The sequence below is a fragment of the Mastigoproctus giganteus genome, chromosome 12, assembly GCF_048544385.1.
Source record: "Mastigoproctus giganteus isolate SK-2022 chromosome 12, ASM4854438v1, whole genome shotgun sequence".
NCBI classification, from domain to species: domain Eukaryota; kingdom Metazoa; phylum Arthropoda; class Arachnida; order Uropygi; family Thelyphonidae; genus Mastigoproctus; species Mastigoproctus giganteus.
The window spans coordinates 4567839-4591926 of record NC_143586.1 but is presented as its reverse complement, the minus strand read 5'-3'; the positions used below and the strand labels follow the sequence as shown (position 1 = coordinate 4591926).

Here is a 24088-nt window from a genome sequence, read left to right as displayed (position 1 = left end):
ATATTATTTATCTGATCATCTCCTACAAACCAGATGACTACATTGGGCTGACCATATACAGGAACTATCAGCTGGTATTGACCACAGACTCTTTTGTTAGAGTTAAAAATAATAGCAGTTAAAGGCAAAGGAATGTATTTCAATTTCATGAAAGTAGATTGGGAAAACTTAGGCTGCTAAGTGGCCTCTTTTAGCTGGGAGATAGCTCCATTTTTACAGGAAGAATATTTTACAAAGGTACTATAAATAAACAGTTTTTGGATTACAACGTTTTTAGTTTTCATCATAATACTGGTGAATCGCTAGCTGACTTAGTTTACTTGAACATTTTTTCAGACACATTGCTTCATATTCACAATGTATCCATCTGGTAAGGTATAAGGCTGAGTTTACCATACCATTGGTCTGATTAGTCACCTTCTCAACTTATTGAGCATCTCTGGGATGTTCCCAACAGGAATGTGCCACTGGGATGCAGTAGCCAGTATCTCTGTGGAACACTTTATACTCTTAAAGTCTATGCAGTGATACCATTAGAATTATGATATAACTTTTAAGCTTGAAAGCATATAGATACATTTAACAAATTATGTAGTATGAACCAGAGCTGTAATGCTCTACGTTCTACATTGATATCAATATTTGTAAAATAATAAAAGAAGTTTACCTCAATATAATAGGTAGAACACTTCCGTATGGTACTCTCTGCAATTAAAACGAAAAAATCGAAAATCTTACATTACAGTAAAAAATAATCAAAAATCAATCTAATGCAATTAAATTAATTAAAAGAAATTAACGAAAAGAATTGCAAATTAAGTTTCATGCTCACATTCAGTAATTTTCGTTCCTGTGATCACGACACGGTCAAAGTGTTGTCAGCTTCAGGGAGGAAAATCGTTTTGCAAATTTTTTTTCGTTAAATTTCTTGATTAATTTATTTTTAATTGCATTAGATTTGATTTTTAATTATGTTTTACTGTAGTGTAAATTTTTTTTCTTTTTAATTGCTGGAGAGTATCATACAGAAGTGTTCTACATATTATATTGAGGTAAACATCTCTTATTATTTTACAAATATTAATAAATTATAGCACAAGAAGATTTCCAAGATGGGTGAATAATAACCTAGGCAGGTTAAGAGAGCAGAAAAAGGTGACATGGAAAAGTTAGTGTAAAAAGTGCTGTAGTCTGACAACTGCAAATTTATTTGTAATAATTCTGGCAAAGGCAAATTATCAGAAATCACTGACTAAGAAGCCTGTGATTTCTCTTCATGGCCGACTTCGGGTAGTGTTGGCAGCTCTTGATCATCATTGTCCTTGTCTTTCTCATGATATCCTCTAGCTCAGTGTTGATCCAGTCTATGATCCTGAAGGAGTATGTTAGTACTGTGATTGCATAGGTGTTTATGGCTTGTGTTCCCTCCATTCAGCTTTGCTTTGAGCAGGCTTTGCAGGCCTTGATCTCCTTGCGCTCTAACTGCTGAGCCTGCATCATCCCGGTATTTGCAGGTCTCTCCCCGTGATGGCTTCGATCTCTTTACCAGTTTGCAGTTGGTAGTTTTGGCTGACTAATTTTTCCTGATGTAATCCATGGGTCTTGCATTTGTCTAGACCTAATTCCATCCTGATATCATTACTAAATTCTTCAGTGATCTGGAGTTGTTTCTCAGTTGCCACGTGGAGCTTGATGTCATCCGCTTACATTGGATGGGAGAGGTGTGTACAGGTTTCTCCTTCCTTTGAGGTTATATCCATACTTGCTGTTGTTGAGCATGATGGATAGCAGGTTGAGTGCTAGACAGAACCACAGTGGGCTCAGAGAGCATCTCCCTGAAAGATTCCTCTACAATAGGGATAGGTCTGCTTGTGATTTTCTTAACCTTGATAGTGGTACTACATTTTACCATGGTTGTTTCTAGGAAGTATGTAACTGCTATAAGGCAGATTCGAAGGCCTTGCAGTAATCGATATAGTTCATGTTCCGGTTGCGACACTTGTTGGGCTTGCTCTATAACTGTGGCATCAGTAGTTAATTGCTCTTTACATCCTTTTTGTAGTTCAGCCATGATTTTCTGGCTCTCCAGGTGGGGTGATATCTTCTTGGTTATGCAGCTGGTCAGCATCTTGTACATTGTTGGGAGACAGGTGATTGGCCTTTATTTCACTTGTATCTTGGTCTTTAGCCTTCAGATATAAGATTCCTTGAGTAAGAAACTCGGGGATTGTCTCTGGGTGACTTACCATTCGGGTGAACTGCTCTGCTAAATGCTTCTGTGTGCAAGTGAGCTTCTTGTACAGGCAGTTGTGAACGTTGTCTATTCCTGGAGTTCACTAGTTGTGGGACTTTGATCGACTTGTACTTCCTCCTGAATCTCCCATTCTCTCCTCTCTTTTACATCCTTGGTTTTCTTCTGTTCTAGTTCTATCTGGATGGCTTGGCTGTTATGTTATGCTGCCCCAGACCTCAGTCTTCTGCTCGGGTGGTCCATTTCCATCTTTCTTATTCCTGGGGTTCACCAGTTGTGGGTCTTCCTGATTGACTTGTATTTCTTCCTGAATCTCCCATTCTCTCCTCTTGTACATCCTTGGTTTTCTTCTGTTCTAGTTCTATCTAGACGGCTTGGCTATTATGTTGTGTTGCCCTAGACCTCATTGTCTTCTGCTCGGGTGGTCCATTTCCGTCATAACTACTTGGATTCTGCAATGAATCATGCTCAGTGTCGAGTCCTCTATACCATACATTGGTAGTAGCAGAATTTGTTGTTGTATCATTTGACTTTCCTTCTTTTACAGTTACTCTCATGTGCTACACAACTAACAGACATCAGGATTGGCCCTGCTTCTAAAAGTGTCATAGAATGATTTTTTTTTTTTTTTTTTTATGCTTTTCTCTAGACCAGGTGTGTCAAACTCATTTTTGTCGCTGGCCATTTAATGTGATGGTGTGATTTTTGCGGGCCACATAAAATTTTCTTAAATATATATTGATTCAGGATTCAGTAGCATAATCAGGATAATTAAAACTCATGTGTAATTAACATTTGAATTTTTATTCAGATCTACAGAATACAAGTAATTTAGAATTTAGTATGTATAGTGAAGAAATGGGAGTAAAGTGGCTGTTGATGAACTGGTAACCAAAGGAGCACAAGGCAGCCAAAGTAACACACCTCTATTAGTTATAATTTATTAGGAAACGTTTCGGAAATTGTTGTTACAAAATCCATATTCAGTCTTTGTAGCAATTTCCGAAACATTTCCTAATAAATTGTAACTAATAGAGGTGTGTGTGTTACTTTGGCTGCCTTGTGCTCCTTTGGTTTTAGTATATATAATTGTTATATTATTATTTTTATTTAAAAATTAAATATTCAATATATTTATGAAAATAATTAATTTGTTTTCCCGGAAACCTGCCAGCGTTTTAACCCCCTACTAGTTTTTCAACATGAGGAGTCAAAGACTGGGAACATACAATTTTCAGTATGTCGGAAAGATGTTTCCGATATAATGAAAATTGCCGTTTTATTTAATTTCATACATGAAAATAATTGCTCGCATAAGTATGTACTCCCAAAGTAGCACATAATTTGCACAGCAAACTTTAATTTCCGGGTATTTTTCACCTAAGTAAGAATATATTTTTGCTATTCCTACTTCTCGACATTTGTCTTTCAAAAATGAATCATTTTAAAAATCTATTAATTCCAGTTGAATCAAAGTGGGAGCTTTTTTGATTTCAAATGAAAAAGGTCCAACAAAAAGAGAAAACATATCTTGTAACTCTTTAAAATCATTAAAATGCTTATCGAATTCGTTTTTGATTTCCTCAATTTTGTGAGAAAGAGCAATTTTGATTTTTGTGTTTTTAACTGCTCACAAGTAAGAAAATGGGTCAAAATGTCTGTTTTTTAAATGATTTTTAAACAACATTAGTTTTTGTACAAAAACTAATGTTTAAAAATGCCAAATCCTTAATCCACAAAGGATTTTTTATAACTGATACATTTTCATTTCAAGAAAAACTGTTATTTCCTCCAAAAGCATATAAAATCTCTTTAAAACTCTGTGGCATGATAACCATCGAACTTCTGTATAATAAGGAAGATCGTCGAACTCAGATTCTAAATCTTTAAGAAGAGAAGTAAATTGCCGATGGTTGAGTGCTCCCGCTCGAATCAAGTTTATTGTTTTTGTTACTGTTTTCAATACATCGTACATTTTTAAACGCAGAACTTGTTGATGAATAAGGCAGTGGACAGCCATGGTTTTCAGTTTATCTGGGTACTCAGCTTGTAATTTTCTAATCAATTGACACGAATCCTTGATTTTCACCTGTCATTGATTTAGCACCGTCGGTTGTTACAGACAAGTCTCAAGTGGAAGCTTACGCTTTTCTAAAATGCTCCACACAGCAGCAAAAATATCTTTGCCAGTCATAGTTCCAAGAAGAGGGATAACTTCCAAAAATTCTTCAGTGATCCTTATGTTATTATCGCAACCATAAAAAAAAATACAGCAGCTTGAGCAACATCTCGTATATCTGTACTTTCATCGGTTGCAATTGAAAAGAACAAGACTTCTGTAGATATATCCTGTAGTTGTGAACTGATGTTATCTGCCATTTCGCTAATTCTCTCTACCACTGTATTTCTTGATAATGAAATATCGTGAAATGATTGCACTTTTTTCAGGACAGACTATTTCAGCTGGTTTTATCATACATTCTTTAATTAACGAACCATCAGTGAACGATTTTGAACGTTTTGCCAACAAATAGCTTATTTTGTAACTTGCTCTTACTACTGATTCATTAGTTTTCATGAATTTTGTTGACTATGAAGTGTTTTCTTCATTGTTTTTAATATATTCTCTTATTTTTCCTTTGAAGCCCAAATATTGTTCCTTATGATTAGAGTTATAATGCCGCTTAATGTTGTATTCTTTAGCAACACTAATATTTTCCTTACAAATTAAGCGTGTAATTTTACTGTTCACTTCCATACAAAAATAGTTCAGCTCCCACTTTTCTTGAAATTTTCTCACTCGTTATCAATTTTTCTTTTCTTGACTGGTGTTGAAAGCGATATTTTCTATATAAATTCTATAGTTGAAATTAAAATTATAAAATTTAAAAAACGATTACTTAGGTATTTGTTAAATTATAGATAGCAAACACAATGCATACAACACAACAGATCCCGACAAAGAAACTAGTACGAATGAAGTATCTTTTCGATAAAATGCTGCATTTGCAATATTGTAATATTAGTTTAAGTGTAAAAGAAATTTAGATTAAGATTTCTCCATTTAAAAAAATAAAATGTAACTCTTATTTTTAACTAAAAAGTTACAATGTCATTTAAAGATATTTTCATTAATTTGAAGTTACTATTTATATTTTTAGTTCTTTCTAATCAAGGCTCCATCGATCCAGTCTTTTTTTTTTTAATTATTATCAATTAAAATGATTATTTTTATATTTATTACAGAGGTTTTTTAATCCTTATATTCTAGAATTATAAATAGGTACTTGAATTGTTTACTTTAACATTATATTTTTGGGCATCGCGGGCCACAAAAATTTTGTTGCGGGCCGCCAGTTTGACACCCTAGCTCTAGACAGTTTTCTTCTGACCATACCTTATATTTCAGCACTAAATCAAAGTAATTAATTTTTGCATACCAGATGACCACCTTTAATGATAACGTGGCATTTGTAATTTTATTGGCTAACAAGAATTTTGACAAAACTTTGCTTGCGCAAAATGAATAATCCCAGAAGTGTCTCATATATGAAGCAGTTTGGAATTATATATTGCATTATGATTTCAATTTATGTAGGTTTTAAGAATATTAATTTTATTCTTTTTAGATCCAAAGATTCGAATTTTTGATTTGGGACGTAAAAAAGCCAAGGTAGATGAATTTCCATTATGTGTTCACTTAGTATCAGATGAATTTGAGCAAATATCTTCTGAAGCACTTGAAGCAGGGAGAATCTGTGCTAATAAATATCTTGTGAAAACCTGTGGTAAGGATGCCTTCCATTTACGGATGCGACTACATCCATTTCACGTTATTCGTATCAACAAGATGTTGTCATGTGCTGGTGCTGATAGGTATGTTTACTTTTTCAAACTGACATGCATTTTGAAATTTGAATTCGTAATAATTTTTAGAATGAAGCAAATTTAAATTTTATCAACTTTATTGTAACTTGTCAGAAATGGAGAGAAGGTAAAGGACATGAACCAGTGTTTGTGAATGCTAAAGTGGGCATTTATTTAATTGAATAAAAAACCTTGATAGAAGGAATTTATTGGAAAATTTTTGATAAGACTGTGCTGAACAAACAAAAAATATAATATAACTCAATTTTTACTCAATGTATGGGGCAAGAAGAAAGAGTACAGCTTCCTTCTTAGCTGCTTTTTTTTTTATTTATTTATCTTTTTATTGCAACTGATTGATCAATGCAACAGCTAACAGTGAGCCATGTCACTTTTTGTGACAGCATGTAGGCTCTATCTCACATGTGGATAACATTGTTCTTTTCTATTTGCTATTTTATTTATTATTTTTTTGTTTTGAATGCATTTACCCAAAGCAATTTTGAAGGTAAGTGATGCAATAACTGGGTCTCTTTCATATTATGATCAATGGCCCAAAGCATTATAAGAATAAATAATATAATTGATAAAAAAAAGTAAGTTAATTGTTAGTTAACTTATTTATTATTTAACATTTTTTAGATTGTATTGACCAAAAACTAGAAGAATCCAAAATTTGGAACTCCACTTTGTGTTAAATAGGTTCTCTTATTATTTAATTGGGTATTATTTTCACAGAAACATATTACAGGTTATGAAAAACTATCCAATATCATAGCAAGAAAAGTTGTGGCAAAGCTTTTTCATTCAAAAAAAGTCCTTGGGTTTATGTGATTGGCAGAAATATTTACATTGCCTTTTTTTGTCAGTGCTAAATTTGCATAATAAGGACACAAGCATTTTTGTTTATATCCTTTCAAATTCTTGGTATGATATTGGATGACTTGTTCATAAACTGATATTTCTTGAAAATAATACCCAGTTAAACTGCAACAGAACCTGTTTAATGCGAAGCAGAAAGTTCTAAGTTTTGGATTCTTCAGTTTTTGGACAATACATCTAAACATGTAGTATGATTTAATATTCCCTGTTAGAGACTTAGTTATTTTCAATCTCCTCTTTTTGATCTTCTCTGGCTTGAAATCTCTCTATCACATTTTGTAAAATTCATCTGTTGCCTCTATCATTCCCCCAACTGCACTAATCTCTTAGAACTCTTTCACTTTCACTCTTTGAAACTTGACTTTCCCCAATCCAAATCTTCCTTGGTGATTTTAATGTTCACAATTCCAGCTGGTTGGGATCCTAAGACTTTTGCAAGGACCTTGCACAGATTGTTCATTTACCTACCAGAATACCAGACAATCCTAACCATGCAGCCAACAAACTTCTTTTTTCTCACAAAGAACCATTCTTAAGTACGTGGTGGGGTTGTGGTCCTTTAGGCGCCTCACATCACAACTTGGTGATGGTTGCTTCTCCAGTGGAGCCTTTCTCTCCTGGCCATTCTCAACCTCATGTTCTAGAAACCTTCCATTTGATCAACATTTGCATTGTGGATTCAGTCAGTGTTGATCCACTGGTGATATTTCTGATTTATGTTACCCATCTATGGAGAAATTTAATGGAAAAGTTTGGTGAGACTCAAGCAGTTGCTCTTGACATTTACTGGAAATCCTATCCATAGTTTTGCTGATGATAGATAGCCCATTGCATTCTGCCTTCTAGTTTGAGAAACCTTGCCTTGCACGAACATCTTTAACTTCTTGAATATCCATTACCAATTCTTTGAATGCTGATATCCAGGTGGGGCAAAGATAACGTAGTTGATTTCAGTCCTAAAACTCAGTCGTGCCTTATATCTTGCAAAAAGAATTCTGCTATGCTTACCTTTGATGACACTGATTTGTAGGCTAAATCATATACCTATGACTTCTAAGCTCTCTTGGCATAAGCACACTACAAATTTCTTCTGCATTTAAAATATTGGGTTTTCTCTTTTTCTGTCAGCATTACTTTTGTTCCAAACAGCTGCTCACTCTGTGCAATTTGCAAATCTGCTTTACCATGGAATATTATTCCCACATCTGCGGCAGTGCCCCCAAAACCTCTCGGGCATTCCATTCAAAAGAGGATAGTTAGGTTAATTAATGACTCATCTCTAACAGTCTCTCCACTCTGTCTCATAGACGTTCTGTTTCTGCTGCATGTCTTTTCTATACAAGAAGAAAGCCACACTAGTCCCCCCCCCCCCAAAAAAAAAAAAACTTGGTGAAAAAATGTACAATATTTCTGCCCATCTTCAAGCTCTCACACCATTTAATGATTTTGAGAGATGTGATAATTAACAGAATGGCAAATACTTGTAAATATATATAAAATATTCTATAATTTTAAAGTAAGTTTCCTGCATTTTCTTGAACCATAATTTGTTTATATTTATAGGTTTAAATATTTCTGCTACATTTAATATTGTTGCATAGGAAATGTCTTAAAGATGGCTAGAAATGCTTGTATGCCAACTACAAATTGTTTACATTAATTCCTTTGGACAAATCTTCCTCACTCAGTGTGGATTTAACATGGCATTCTTATGTCTCCAATTTAGAGTGTGCTAAGTGCCCCCACTTAGCACTCTCGATTGGGGCCCCGAGTGCCAAGCGATTTCCTCTGAGATATATAGTGTGCTATTTCTAAGTGACAAAGTTTAATTTTATTTCTAGTGTCGTTTTCTCTTTTGTTTAGCTAAAGTGGTTCTGTGCTTCAAGCGTTAAAGTAAGAACCAAGAAAGGAAAACTACCTTTCTTTTTTCAGAGTATATATATTAATTACTAACAAGCTACTAAACTTTACAACCGCTTGGTCACTGGTGGCACCGCTCCTGCCTCCACATGGCGGGGCCGGTTACCTGGGAGAAGAAAGCCACTCCCCCGGGGCGAAAAGGAGCAAACACGGAATTTGACAATTTCCCTCCAATTGAGCCTCAGCACTCATGTCCTAAATCAAATGATAATGACCATGAAACATCACGGTCGAAAAGACTGAGGACTGACACAGAGCAAAAGGAATGTCCATCTTTCCTTATCTTCCACTCCTTGTCAAACAAATGCATGAGTACACTCTCCCCGTTTCTGATACAGAAATGTTTGGAAAATACAGCAGGTTCACCTAAAATGGTGAAAAGACTTAGATCGGGTGATTTACTAATTGAAAGTGTGAGCCGTCAGCAATCAGAGACTCTGCTGAACCTCTCAGCCTTTGGTGGTATTCCCGTGCAAGTTACCCCACATGCGACACTAAATGCCTCTAGGGTTTGATTAATGTCACAGAAGACGAATTAGTCCAAGAATTAAAAGAACAAAAAGTCACATATGCTAAGCGCACATGATCAAAAAAGATGGCCAGCTGGTTCCAACGCGGAACATCATCCTTACGTTTGGCACACCAAATTTACCATCTAGTGTTAAAGCCGGCTATCTCAATTGCCGTATAAGACCCTACATTCCTAATCCCATCAGATGTTATAAGTGCCAAAAGTTTGGACACTCTCAGACCGTCTGTCGAGGGGATGCTGTGTGTCCAAACTGTGGTTCAAAATCCCATGCACAAACGGAATGTGATGCGGAAACACCACATTGTTCAAACTGTCAAGGCCAACACCCTGCCTACTCAAAGTCCTGTGAACTGTGGAAAACAGGAAAAAAGATCCAACAATATAAAGTAGAGCGGAAAGTCACTTATCAAGAAGCAAAGAAGCAGATTATGCTTACTACAACTAAACACACCTACGCAGCAGCAACAAAGAAATATCAGTCAGCAGCCACTCAAACTGACGTGTCAGTTCCCCCATCCATGTCTATTGCAGACTGGGCTAGAGAAATACTCTCAAAATCACAGCAATCTACTATGGAACAGCATGTGAATGATAGTGCCAATAACACACCAATTACAGTACTGCCAACTGCTTTGCAGTCTTCCTCAGAAACTATAAAAACTAAAACAGCAGTCCCAAGGCAGAAAAGTCAGCAAAATGGAACAAATATGGATACTAATGAAAACATCAGCCTGGATGAGCCACTCTTAGATCTGTACACAGATGATGACATGGACACAGCGCGTCTTATCTTTTCGAAAAAAGAAAGAATAAAATTTGAGAGACAAAAACAGACTGAATCAAACACAATTGCCAAAAACAAATAATGGATCACATCATACAGTGGGACTGTAGAGGTCTACGTAGTAATATCGATGATATCCGTGACCTAATCCAACAGTATAGTCCGGTAAGCATATGTTTGCAAGAAACTAATTTACCTCCGCAAGTAATTCCAAAAATCAAGAACTATACTATATATCAGCATAATAGAAATAATAATACCACCGTGCGTGGAGTTGTGGCCATTCTAGTAAACTCAAGAGTCCCTACTAAACACATTCCACCTCAAACTTCCTTAGAAGCAGTAGCAGTCAGTGTCTCCTTAGGAATCATGTTAACAGTAGTTTTAATCTACCTATCATCAAACAAAGAATATACTTATAATGACCTAGAAGTACTTCTACTACAGATCCCTCCTTCATTTTGTTTATTTGGAGATTTTAATGCACACCACCCGATCTGGGGCTCCCCACATACAGACAGACGAGGTAAAGTTCTGGAGTCGCTGCTTGATAAACACAATCTAACACTGTTGAATACTGGTGCTGATACTTACATCCATTTCTCTACTAAAACAACTACAGCTATAGACTTGACAATCTGCTCTCCAACATTGTATCCACTCATCAGCTGGACAATCCGCTAAACAGTGACCATTTTCCAAATAACTAGAATCCCTCAGGTAAATAATTCCCGCTTAAAATGGAAATTTTCCAAGGCCGATTGGAAGTTATTTGCTCTCAGTATCTCATTCAATGATGAAATTATCAATTTCCAATCCATTGATGCCACACAGCACATCACATCTCAGATTCTGAATGCCGCAACCAAGGCCATAACAAAAATGTGTACTGGTTCTTTTAAACATGCCAATATTTGGTGGAGTGAAGCGTGCCAACTTGCAAAAAAAAGAGAAAAACAGGGCATGGAACCTGTTTCGTAAACACCCAACTACCGAGAACCTTATAGATTTCAAAAAACTGAAAGCAAAGCGCGATTCGTAAGGAAAAAGGCAAAAAAAGATTCTTGGATCCAGTTTGCCTCTACTATAACGAAGAACACAAACAGCAGAATAATCTGGAATAAAATAAAAAAACTAAATGGTAGATTTCTCCCAGCATCCTCTCCAATACTGAGATGGAATGGACAAGATTTATCATCTCCAGTTGAAATAGCTAATGCTCTAGCAGAAAACTTTGCCAATATCTCAGATACTGCTGCATATGAACCATCTTTTCAGCAACTTAAAAGAAGGACTGAGCAAAGCAAATTAAATTTCAGTACAAGAATAGCACTCCCATATAATCAACCCTTTACAATGTTGGAGCTGCAGGTTGCTCTAAACAAATCAAGAAATGGGGCATCAGGACCTGATGGTCTTTATTACGTCATGTTACAACACCTAGACAAAAAGGCTCTAAATTCCCTATTGCTTTTTCTGAATCGGGTCTTCTCCGAAAGCTATTATCCTCGCTCATGGTGTCATTCAACAGTGCTAGCTTTTCCCAAACCTGGGAAAGATCAGACTAATCCATGCAACTATAGACCGATATCCCTTACCAGCTGCTTGGGCAAGACATTGGAAAAGGTGGTACACGATAGACTGTATGGTACATAGAATCCCACTCAGTCATCAGTAGTAATCAATACGGCTTTCGCAAAAACCGATCCACATTAGACCTTTGGTGAAAGCTGAGTGTAACATATGGAACGCCTTTATTCGGAAAGAACATCTTGTCATGGTGTGCCTGGATATTGAAAAAGCCTTTGACACCACCTGGCGCTATGGTATTCTGCAAGACCTATATGCTATAGGACTCAGAGGTCGACTCCCAATGATCATAGAGAGTTACCTTAAAAATAGAACTTTTCAAGTGAGTTATTGTAATGCTGTTTCGCAAGCTCTTATCCAAAGAGAAGGTGTACCACAGGGATCGGTACTCAGCGCTACCCTCTTTGCTCTTAGGATAAACAATTTAGCGCAGAACATCTTGAGTAACGTAGAAATCTATCTTTATGCTGATGATCTTGCGATATCTTGCCATTCACAGAATATGCATTCCATTGAACGACATTTGCAGCTTACAATAAACAAAATAGTGTCATGGACTTCAAGTAATGGTTACCGTCTATCAGCAACCAAAACTGCAGCCATTCACTTTTGTAAAAAAACACCAACTACATCCAGAACCTGAATTATCACTGGAAAAACAACCGATACCAATTACCAGCAATATCCAATTCTTGGGCATAACTCTTGACACTAAACTGACATTCCAGAAACACATACTACAAACGCGAACTGTCTGTATGAAAAAGCTGAATATACTTAAAGTCATCTCATCTATGACATGGGGAGCTGATCGCTATACTCTACTCCACCTACACCGGGCCTTAATTAGATCTCGATTAGATTATGGTGCTCCTGTTTATGACTCTGCCCGAAAGACTCTGTTAGCCTGTCTTAACACAATACGACAGTGCGCTCAGGATTGCTCTTGGGGTGTTCAGGACTTTGCCAGTGCAAAGCTTATATATAGAGGCCAATGAACCTCCACTCCACCTTTGGAGAAAGATGCTGCTCCTCAATTATGCAGTTAAAATATATAGCCTTCCATCTCATCCTATCTGTCATACCTCTATGATCCACGATGGGTAAACCTTTTCAGAAATAAGCCTCTTGAAAACAAACCTACAGGAATCCATCTACGAGAACTGATTCAGCAGTGGAATATGCAGTTGACCAATTTACATCAAGGCAGAGAAATTGTACAGTCTCCATGGAAAGTGTGTATACCTTTGTGTGATGACTGTTTCTGACGTTGGGGGAAACACTCCCTGAACAATCCAACCATTCAGAAACTACATGCAGCTCACTCTTTGGCAAATGCAGACACTTTGCAAATTTATACTGATGGCTCTAAAAATGACACAGCTGTGGGAGCTGCTGTGGTGCTACCAACATCAACAGTGTCTGTTTCATTACCACAAGAATGCAGCATTTTCACTGCAGAATTCTATGCCATTAATATGGGTTTGACCTTACTTGCTCATGTTTTCACTCCGAAGACTTATCTATACAGACTGCTTAAGTGCAGTGACAGCCCTCCAAGGCAATTCTCGCTCTCCACATCCACTAATAAATCAAATAAGAACTCAAATATCCGAATTTCATAACAATAGGCAGACTGTCACATTCTGTTGGATTCCAGGGCACACTGGAATACCAGGAAATGAGAGTGCAGATAAAGCAGCAAGAAACTCCACTGATAATAACCACATCCGGATTCCTTACACAGACTACAAATCAATCATATGCCGAATTTGCAATGAAAAATGGCGAGAAATTTGGCATAATCAGGTAAATAACAAGTTACGAAATATAAAACAGAATCCACAGCTATGGAAATCTACCCCCATCTTACACATCACTATTTATTGCGAGGAAATAATCAACCAGTGTGCTTCCACTGTAATTCGACGCTAACTGTAAAACATTCTTATAGAGTGCACCCACTATCAGTATGCCAGAAACACATCATTCCGATCACTATCAAATTTAAATGAACCTCTTCAAATTAGACATATGATTGGAGACAACTCCAATTTACCTGAGTTTTTCCACTATCTAAAACAGATTAATATATTTATGCTCCTATAAACACTTTTATTAATCCTTACTGTGTCTCTCGACAAGAACAGGCGCAATATGGCCAAAGTAGCTCTTGCGCCAAAAAAACCCAACAACAACTCTCAATTGGAGACATGAGTGCCAAATAAAATAAAAATGTCCATATACATTTTTATTTTTTTTTATTTATTTATTTATTATTTATTATTATTATTTATTTATTTATTTATTTTTTTTTTTTTTTCATTTTTTGTGAAATCTCGCACATTGGTTTTTGTCACATTTATAGCTTCATTATTTTGTTTTTTTAGGCTTCAGACAGGAATGCGTGGAGCCTTTGGAAAGCCACAAGGCACAGTAGCAAGAGTTGATATTGGTCAAATTATAATGTCTGTAAGAGCAAAAGAACAGCACAAGGAAAATGTTATTGAAGCTCTTCGTAGAGCTAAGTTCAAATTTCCTGGTCGTCAGAAGGTAAGTTCATTATTGAATTTATCAGTAAGTAGACCCTACTTTAAAAATCATCCCATTGTGTTTCATATGATGTAGTGATAACCTAGTTGATGTCTAGATTCTTATGCTCATGTATGTTTAAATTAATTAATTTGAGAAATCGTTGGATTAATCCAATCATGGCGATTAAAAGATGAAAAGTTGGTTCTGTGAGTTTGAAGTTGGACATTAAATGGATGTTGGCGGCATGGGGTTTAGACTGTTTTGAAAGAGTGGGAATTATAGAAGCCAATTCAGAAGAACAGTGCCGATGGAAGTATCTGTAGAAGAGGAGTGCACAAGAAAAGTACGTCTATGAGACAGCGAGTGGAGAGAGACTGTTAGAGATGAATCATTAATTAACTTAACTGCCCTCTTCTAAATGGAATCAAGAAGCCTGAGAGAGGTTTTGGGAGCACCACCCCAGATGTGGAAACAATATTCCATGGTAGGCCATATTTGCAATTTCTACAGAGTGAGCAGCTGTTTGGAAGAAAAGTAATGCCGAGAACAAAAGAGAAAGTTTTGTTTTTTAGGTGCAGAGGAAGCAATATTTGTAATGTGCTTGTGCTTGTGCCAAGAGACTAGAAGTCAGGGTAATCCCCAAAAGAGATATATCTTTTTGCGAGATATAAGACGAGACTGAGTTTTAGAAGGGTTGAAATCAACTAAGTTGTCTTTGCCCCACTGGAGAATTACCTGGAGATCGGCATTTAAGGAATTGGTAGAGGATATTCGAGAAGTTTAAACTCATTGAGCAGAGCAAGGTTTCTCAAAATGGAAAGTGGAATGCAATGTGCTATCATCGGCAAAACTATGGATAGGATTTCCAGTCAATGGAAGGAGGTCATTAATATACAAGAGGAAAAGAGTGGGAGAACCTTGGGGGACACTGGCATTAGTGGAAAAGTTAGAAGACAGAGCCATCTAACATCGCGATCAGAGAGAAAACTGGATAACCAATTACTAAAAACAGTTGGCAAACCATAAGATGGAAGCTTGTTTAGAAGACCTTTATGCCAAACATGATCGAAAGCCTTTGAGATGTCAAGAGTAACTACTTGTGTTTCACCGAACCTTTCCATTGAATTAGTCCATAAATGGGTAACATAACCCAGAACATCACCAGTGGATCGACACTGATGGAATCCATACTGGCGATCGTTGATGAGACGGAAGGTTTCTAGATAGCTTGAGTTGGCGGTTAATTGATTTTTCCATTACTTTAGAAAGAGTAGAAGTAATTGCAATGGGACGATAATTGGATGGGAGGGATTTGTCACCCTTTTTAGGAACTGGCTGGATATGAGCAAATTTCCAAGCAGAAGGAAAAACACCTTTAGAATAAGAAAGTGAAAAAAGGCGGCAAAGAATAGGAGTAAGTTCAGGAGCATGGGTTTTGACAACAAGTGGAGAAATACCATCGGGACTTGGAGCTTTCTTAGCATCAAGATTTATCAAAATCCTTCTGATATCCTTTTGACGGAAGACCACAGGAGGCATTGAATGGAGCATGTTGGGAATGGTGGGAGGAGTTTTACCAAGATCATTAATACATGAGCTGAAAAAAAATGGGATGCTAGCAGGTCGGCTTTATCCTTGGCTGAAGTGACAACAGAACCATCTGGTTTGGACAGAGGTGGGAGCAGAGATGGGCAAAAGTTGCAGCCAATAGCTTTGGCAAGGGACCAGAATGCTCAGCTACCAGAAGGGCAAGAAGCAAGTTTTCTGCTCTTAGCCTGTTCAAACTCTAGTTTGGACTGATTAACAACTGCTTTACAATTGTTGCGAGCTTTGGTGTAGGCAGAAAATGAAACTGAAGAATTAGAAACAAGCCAATTACGATATGCAACATTCTTCTCTTGAACAGCCTTAGCACATTTATTGGAAAACCAAGGTTTAGATAAAGGACGAGACTTTAAAGTGGAGTGGGATAAAGGATTCCATTCATGCAAGAATAATTTCATTGACATCAGAAATTTTGAAACAGTAATCCGACTAAGGAAAAGAAGAAAAGAAATCTCGCAGGTCATCCCATTTTGCATTCTTGTAATGCCAAACAACACGAGGTTGGGAATACCCATAAGGTAAAGGCTCCATTGGAGAAGAGACAATCACCAAGTTGTGATCTGAAGTGTCTAAAGGACCTATCACTTTGACTGTGTACTTAGAAGGGTTGTTTGTGAGAAAAAGATCAAGTGTGTTGGCTTTGGTTAGGATTATCCAGTATTCTTGTAGGTAAATGAACAATCTGTGCGAGGTCATGAGTAATTGCAAAAGCCTCAGAATCTCGACCAGTTGGGTCGGTGTGACTAGAAAACGGAAGCCAGCTGGAGTTGTGAACATTAAAATCACCAAGGAAAATTACCTCACTGTTAGGAAAGTTGGACTGGAGAAAGTCAAGTTGTAAAGAGAGGAAGTCAAAAAGCTCCAAGTGATTGGTGGAGTTGGGAGAACAGTAGAGACAACAGATGAATTTTACACAATGAGGTAGAGAGATTTTAAGGCAGGGAAGATCAAGAGAGTAGATTCCAAATTGCCAAGTCTCTGACAGGGAATATCAGAACGGACATATGCACAAGTACCACCTTTGAGGCAAAATGAATCATACAGCGAATAATTTGGGCATCTGAGATGAGCAGTAGTTGAATCAACCGATAACTGAGATTCTGTCAGAAAAAGTACATGGGGTTTGGCAGACTGCAAGTGGAAATGGACATCATTAAGATTAGATTTCAGACCACATACATTTGTGAAATGAATTAGAAGTGCTTGTGAGGTTTAGATCTTTTTGCAGATAAGCTTGCTCTATTAGTTTCACAATTCATGGTGTATTCAACAGTAAGAAAAAGTGGGTGTGACTTGCTGTATGAAGTAATGAAATTTTTGGATATGGCGTACACGTGATAAGAATATACCCAGATCCTTGACATAACGTGACCTCCACAATGCTCCCCGCATACACACAACTCAGACTTCCTCCAGTCACTATCTGGCAGAGCAGAGGTAGCAAGATTATACACTAGCTGATCCAGAAACTTCCTAGAGAGTTACCAATAGGTTCGGTTCGGTGTACTAACCAGCGGCCAGACTGCGAACACCATTTTAGAGCTGTACCCTCGAAATGTAAGGAATATTGGATCTCACCACGATGTTCATCATAACCTCAAAAGTCATCAATCAACACTGCATGATGGAAGAGATAGGGAAGGGTTGACCAGAACTTATCTCTCGAGACTAAACGTGGGTTTCACCACTTCAAGCTTCCTATAAGCAAAGTGGTGGTATTGCACCGGTTGATGAGAGTCATCTACCACCTAGTACTGCCTGGTAACATAGAGGGCCGGCATTCCTCCATGTTGTGTGGGTGCCATACCTCGACCCCTGCTTACTGTTGGTTCACACCTGGGTGGTCACCCACAATGTACTTGTGCATGGAGGCTATACCTAAGATTACTAATAGTCCCACCATCGTGAAGGTGCAAGTAGTCAAAATTCAATTAGAACTCAATTAGTTCCTCTAATATCCCAACTTCCTCAGTATCTAAAAATGGATTAGTCACCCAATTTGAAATTTCTTTCAAAAGAAGATCCTTAAATTGTTCAGACATGTCTTTATGTAGCATATCCAAATGGTCACAAAACATGTGCAGATCATCCTGTATCCCACCAATCTTTTCTAGCTCAGACAGAGAGGGAAATTGATATAGCTTGTTGTGGCCTATATTGCTTTTGAATAAAATTAACTTTGAAATAAAAGTGGATACTACAGATTTGGCCTTAATGAAGTTGATAACATTTGCTTGCAACTGTAAATTAATTTCATTGAACTTTGCAAATAGTTCAGACAAATATTGAGGTAATGGTTTAAATACAAAATGCAAATATTCATTTCTTTTTTTCCAAGGAGGAATACAGTTACGCCTTGCACGGTTCCTTATCTATATAATTGTCACAGTAAAATATTTCTTTCTATTTATGGTTATTTATCGTTGTTGTTTTTCATTAAATATGCTTAATCTTGGCATACAGACAAAAGTAAAAGAAACTTTTACACTTGAAATAAAAATTACTGCAGAAACCATTGTTCCTATGGATGATAGTTCCTGAAAATGCTGTACTCATATGAGGGTGTGTGATATTTACTTATAATTTCAGAATGGAATCTTGTCAGTTCTGCACGCCATTTGCGTGACACTGTGTAATTAACAGTAAAACCCCGTATCCACGTGGGATACATTTCAAGACCTGGATGGCCGAAACTGAAGATATAAACGAATACCTGCTGACTCCATATATGTGATTTTCTTGTACATACATACATATAATAAAAGTTTAATTGATAAATTAAACACACAATAAGGCATTACCAACATTAAATGTGGTAATAATAAAGTACAGCAGACTCTTCATTTATTGGGATTGGATTAACTGGGACACTTCAAGACTCCAAATTAAAAAAATCAGCCACAAATCAAAATTCAAGTAATAACTAGAATAGGTATAAACAGATATTTTGCAAGTTGTAAATAAGGAACAAGAACCAGCATTATAAGTCATCATTGGGAGATTAGTGTACCTATTATCTTGAACCCCCCCCCCCCCCATTGTCTTCACACCTACCACTCAAAACAAAAGAGAAAAGACCAAACGTTTAGTGTCACATCGATTGTTGTGTTCATTCACACTGCAAAAGGCAAATTGTTTCATTATTTATGTCAGGGATGTTGGATTTTTTTTTTTTTGTTTGTTTGTTTGTTTGTTTAGAAATTGCGAAAATGATGATGAAAATAAAAAAAAATGACAAAAATGAAAGCAAGAGCTGTGCTTTCAAATTGAACAAAATCTTGAAATTATTCAAAAGTTTGAAAATGGTGCTTCTGCTAAATCTCTAAAGAACCATTATAATTTTGGTGATGAAACCGTACGTGTCATTGTAAAAAATAAAGGGAAGCATTGTATTGAATACGCGAGTAGTACATGTTAAGTTTTTATTTCCCTGGTTAACCATGGGTAACTGAATCAGCGGATACAGGGGCACAACTGTACTTAACAAATATGCTTAAAAATAAGCTATCAGCACACTTTGGAAGGTCCAGCCTCCAGTGCCACCCTGCCATCCCCTTGCTTTTTTGCACCCCTAAGCAAACCCACTGCCACCAGGGGCCAGTACCACCCACTTTGGGAACCACTGGTATATGGTGATACAAAGGGTACTAGGAAAGTTTTGCAATATGACGCAACAATGAATCACAGGAAGCTGCTTGTTGCTGCATGTTCATACGTGCATAGTAGCCGCCCGCGCCAAGTCGATGGGCTAAGTTATTCATTAGTAGTGAGTGTAAAGTGCTTGCGATGGCATCGTGGTCACTAAATGAGATAAGGACAGTTTTGTGGTATAATTTCGTGCGTGGTTTAACCATAGACCAGTGCTTAGAAGAAATGACTCTTGCACTAGATGATGATTGTCCACATCGTACAACGATATTCAGGTGGTATAGAGAATTCCAAAGGGGAAATTTCACTCTGGAGGATTCTGAAAGGCCGGGAAGGCCACGAACGTCAGTTACGGAGGAAAACGTTACTGCTGTGAGGAAAATGCTTGACGAAAACAGGCGAGTGACCTACCAACAGATAGAGGATACTTTGGGCCTAAATGCACCAGCAATTCGTTCGATTCTGCAAGATCATTTGCACGTGAAGAAACTTTGTTCTCTCTGGGTGCCGCATCAACTGACTGAAGAGCAGATGACACGACGTGTGACTTGGTGCCGGGAGATGTTAAAAAAGTTTGATAAGGGACAATCTCGGTATGTGAACAGCATCGTGACAGGTGACGAGACTTGGCTGTACTATTACGATCTGCCGACCAAGGCTCAAAACAAAGTTTGGGTCTTTGATGATGACGACACACCCGTAATTGTCAGAAAATCCCGATCTGTAAAGAAGAAAATGATAGCTGTATTTTTCAAATCGAGTGGAATTGTGGAACGTGTCGTTTTGGACACGCAGAAGACAGTCACAGCTAAGTGGTATACTGAACAATGCCTGCCTAAAGTCATTGGATCTATGAAGAACCTGTGGCCAAAGTCAAGAATGGACACCTGGTACCTCCATCACGATAATGCTCCAGCTCACCGCGCCAAAGCCTGCACCGAATAATTGACCACGACAGGACTGAAACTTCTCGAGCACCCTCCCTACAGCCCAGACCTTGCTCCCTACCACTTTGCACTGTTCCCCCATGTGAAAATGAAGCTAAAAAGGAGGCGGTTTTCCAGTGATGAGGACCTTCTACGGGCTTGGGACAACGAGTGTGCTTTACTCCCTAGTGAAACTTGGCAGAACTGGTTTAAAGATTGGTTTCGGAGGATGGAGAGATGTATTGAATGTAGAGGAAATTACTTTGAAAAAATTAAATAAACAAAGCTGTACTGCAAAACTTTGTCCTAGTACCCTTTGTATATTAATATTATCCATGTGGTAAAAGGAAGCTACAAGCTGCAGCAGCAAAAAGAGTAAAAAAAAAAAAAAAAATTAGATAAAATGCAATTATGCACTTTCCTCCTCACAGAACTGTTCAGTTGACTTCAATTTCTTTGAAATATCAGCATCTCACTGGCTAAAAAATGTCATAGTCTAGTCTAAACCTCTTCCTCCTGGAATTCTTTATAACATGTGGTCTTCATACTCTGGAGAATTCCAAAGTATTCCAAATGCAGTATTACAATTGCCTTTGGAATTATCCTTAACAGGATATTGTTGATAAATCATTGATAGGACAACATGGACTTTCCTGGCCACTTGTTTATGCTGCTCAGAGAACTTCATATTAATACTCCCAGATTTTTTTTTTTTTTTACTTCTATTGTTTTTAATTCATTCCTACTATAAGTTATTTTGAGGTTACTATTCCTTGAATAAGGCCTTGCATTTTGATGATTAAAACATGTCTGCCATTTTTCTGACCATTCTTGGAGCCTGTTCAAGTGATCCTGAAGGAGTGCTGCTTGTCACTGATCATTGATGACACTCCTCATCTTTACATCTGCAAAAGTTTGAGATTGTGCCCTTTGTCAGTTTCATTTCTGAAAATCAGAAACAGTGGTTCAAGAACTAATCCTGGAATCCCACTTCTAACGTTATACCAATCTGAAGAATGTCTATTAATCACAACCCTCTGCTTTCTGCCCTGTAGCCAACTTATCTTTGTAATGGTATATATGCATTTATGGCTCCTGTGATTTTTTTATCTATTTAAAGCTATTCTGATGTATTCACCCTTTTTACAACCCTGGTGCATTCCTTAATAGTTGCTTAAAAATGAATTTTGTGGTGGTATGTGCCTGCTGTGTTTTGAACTTATTTGATTGTTTCTAGGCATAAGGTAGGTAATTACAAGTCACACACAAGGAGGATGAAAATGTGATTTTGGTCTATTTCACTAACCTGCATTATTGGCTTCCCTAGTCCTCTAACCTTTTTTAATGGCTTCAATGATGCTAACAACTCTAAACAAGTTTAACAACTCCTGTTAAAATGAATTTCTTCAATTAATTAAGGAAGGCTATTTGAGAGAAATCTTACCCCCTCCCCATAGTCTAAGATTAATCTACAAGGCTTTTCATCATATATTCCCTTCCTGTCTGGGAATTGCAGACACAATGACATTGCCTTTCTGACATTTTTATAGCATTATCTTATCTTATATTTCTAACCAATCCAACAGTTTGTTTCAAGTTGTTAGTGCCCACATGGATCACTGTACACTCCTTATTAACCTTAAGAGCTGATGACTGGACCTTCTGCTTTTATTACAGAATTACATTTGAATTTTGCAGTGAGAAGGCAGAGTATTCAACTGAAATATTCCGTGCTGAGTCCAGACTTGAGAGGCTCATTATAGAATCAGACATTTAGGTCTCTGCATCCCCTATTTTAATAGGTGCAATATGGTCTATGTAGCCCTTGTGCCAGAAATTCCTACAACTCTGCATCCCCAGTGAATGAGTTGTAATTTATGGTTGTCACACTTCCCATCTAGCATACAGAAATAATCACCATTGGCTAATGAAAGTTCTACATCTATGTGACATTGAGTACATAGTTAAAATCTATAACCCAAGTGAATTTTCAGTGAAAATTTCCCATCATTTAAATAAGAGTAAAAAGTAAGATTTAAAAAAATATCAAAATAAGCACTAGGGAGTTATCTTTTAAAAATTTTCCCCTTTAAAATTAAAGTAAAATTATCATAATATAATGAATAAAACTGAAATTTAATTGTGGTGCTTTATGAAAGTTAAGTACACTTGGTTTGCCAACTAGTGAGAGGCATGCTTTTGAAGTGGTCTAGTTGGACTCGAACATGTGATAATCATAGGGTATATGTTATTGTTTCTGTGAGTTGGCTAACCAGTTCTTTTGTGTTCTTATTGCTTTAGTAATTTTTTTTTTTTTTTCCCTGTAATATGAACTTGCAATTTTCTTGGAAAAAAATTTCCCATCTGAGATTAAAAATAACTAGAAAAAGTAATATGCTTAGTAATTAAAACAAATTTCACTACATAATATTTATATACTTAGTCAAACTTTTAAACTTATTTGAATGAAATATTTAATCATTACATATTTTACTTTTTGTTTTGTTTAGATTGCAGTATCAAAGAAATTTGGATTTACAAAGTGGGATTTGCCTCTTTATGAGAAAATGAGAGGTGATGGTCGCCTGAAACCTGATGGAGCTTATTGCCACTATAGAAATAATCATGGTCCATTCATTAACTGGGAAAAGATGCAAAGAGAACTACAACAGGCTTAGTTCTGTAAATCTGATCTGTATGCTTTAGCTACAAATAATGAAAAATAAATTGTGAAACTTGTTTTCTGACTCATTTTTGTAGTAAATGATAATTGATTAATCATAAACAGCTGGTGAATGCAGTCTCATGTCTTGATATGGAAAGGGTTCATTCAGAATATTTGAATGATACTGGCTTGGCTTTGTCAGTTTAGTTTATTAAAAAGTGAAATTGGTATTTCATTTATTTTGTGATAAAATGATGTACAGCCTACTTATGTACATAAAATCAGTGTCTCCTGATTATAATTAAGAACAACTGATCAGTTGTATGTAATTTTACATATATATCACATTCAGAGTGATAAGTTGTCAGTCTGTCTGGGAAGGAATAGATTCTAGATCCATTGTTCAGGGATGAGATTGCCTTTTTGGATTGCAGTGGTGATTAAATTGTTCACCAAAATTTGTATTCTAGCATAGTTTCCAGTAAAGTGAAATGAAAAGAGGAACTAAAATTATATGGTAAGTCATTTTGAACAGAATTTTGTGTGACCATATGAAATAAATGGTTGTTTACATTGACATATATTGACAGCTTTTATTAGCTTTTCTGTTTTGACTTATTGAAAAACTTTTTTTCTTTTTTTTTTTTAAATCCTTAAATAAAAACTGCTTAATTTTGTGATAGGGATGTTTGCAGTTTGGAGTGCTGTATACAGGTATGGAAGTCTCATTTTAGGAATAATGATCTACTAAAATTGCTAGACAGTTCTAACCAGACATCTAATGCCTGATCTTTTTATAACCAACTCTTCAAAACAATGTTAATTCCCTTTAGTAAATCTGATAATTTTCGTAGCGGTTACACAGAGGCCCATTTGGATCCCA

General features: G+C 36.7%; 1 protein-coding gene across 1 annotated transcript in view; it reads left to right on the top strand.

Moving 5' to 3' along the window:
* The window catches only part of LOC150076643 (large ribosomal subunit protein uL16-like), a 37633-nt gene extending 14354 nt beyond the window's left edge, over positions 1 to 23279 (top strand). Inside the window, exons 3-5 of the mRNA XM_090386792.1 lie at positions 5881 to 6127; positions 14217 to 14379; positions 23051 to 23279. Coding sequence (XP_090242918.1) covers positions 5881 to 6127; positions 14217 to 14379; positions 23051 to 23218 — 578 coding nt within the window. The 3' untranslated portion in view covers positions 23219 to 23279. The remainder of the gene's footprint in view (positions 1 to 5880; positions 6128 to 14216; positions 14380 to 23050) is intronic.
* Positions 23280 to 24088: the final 809 nt, after the last annotated feature.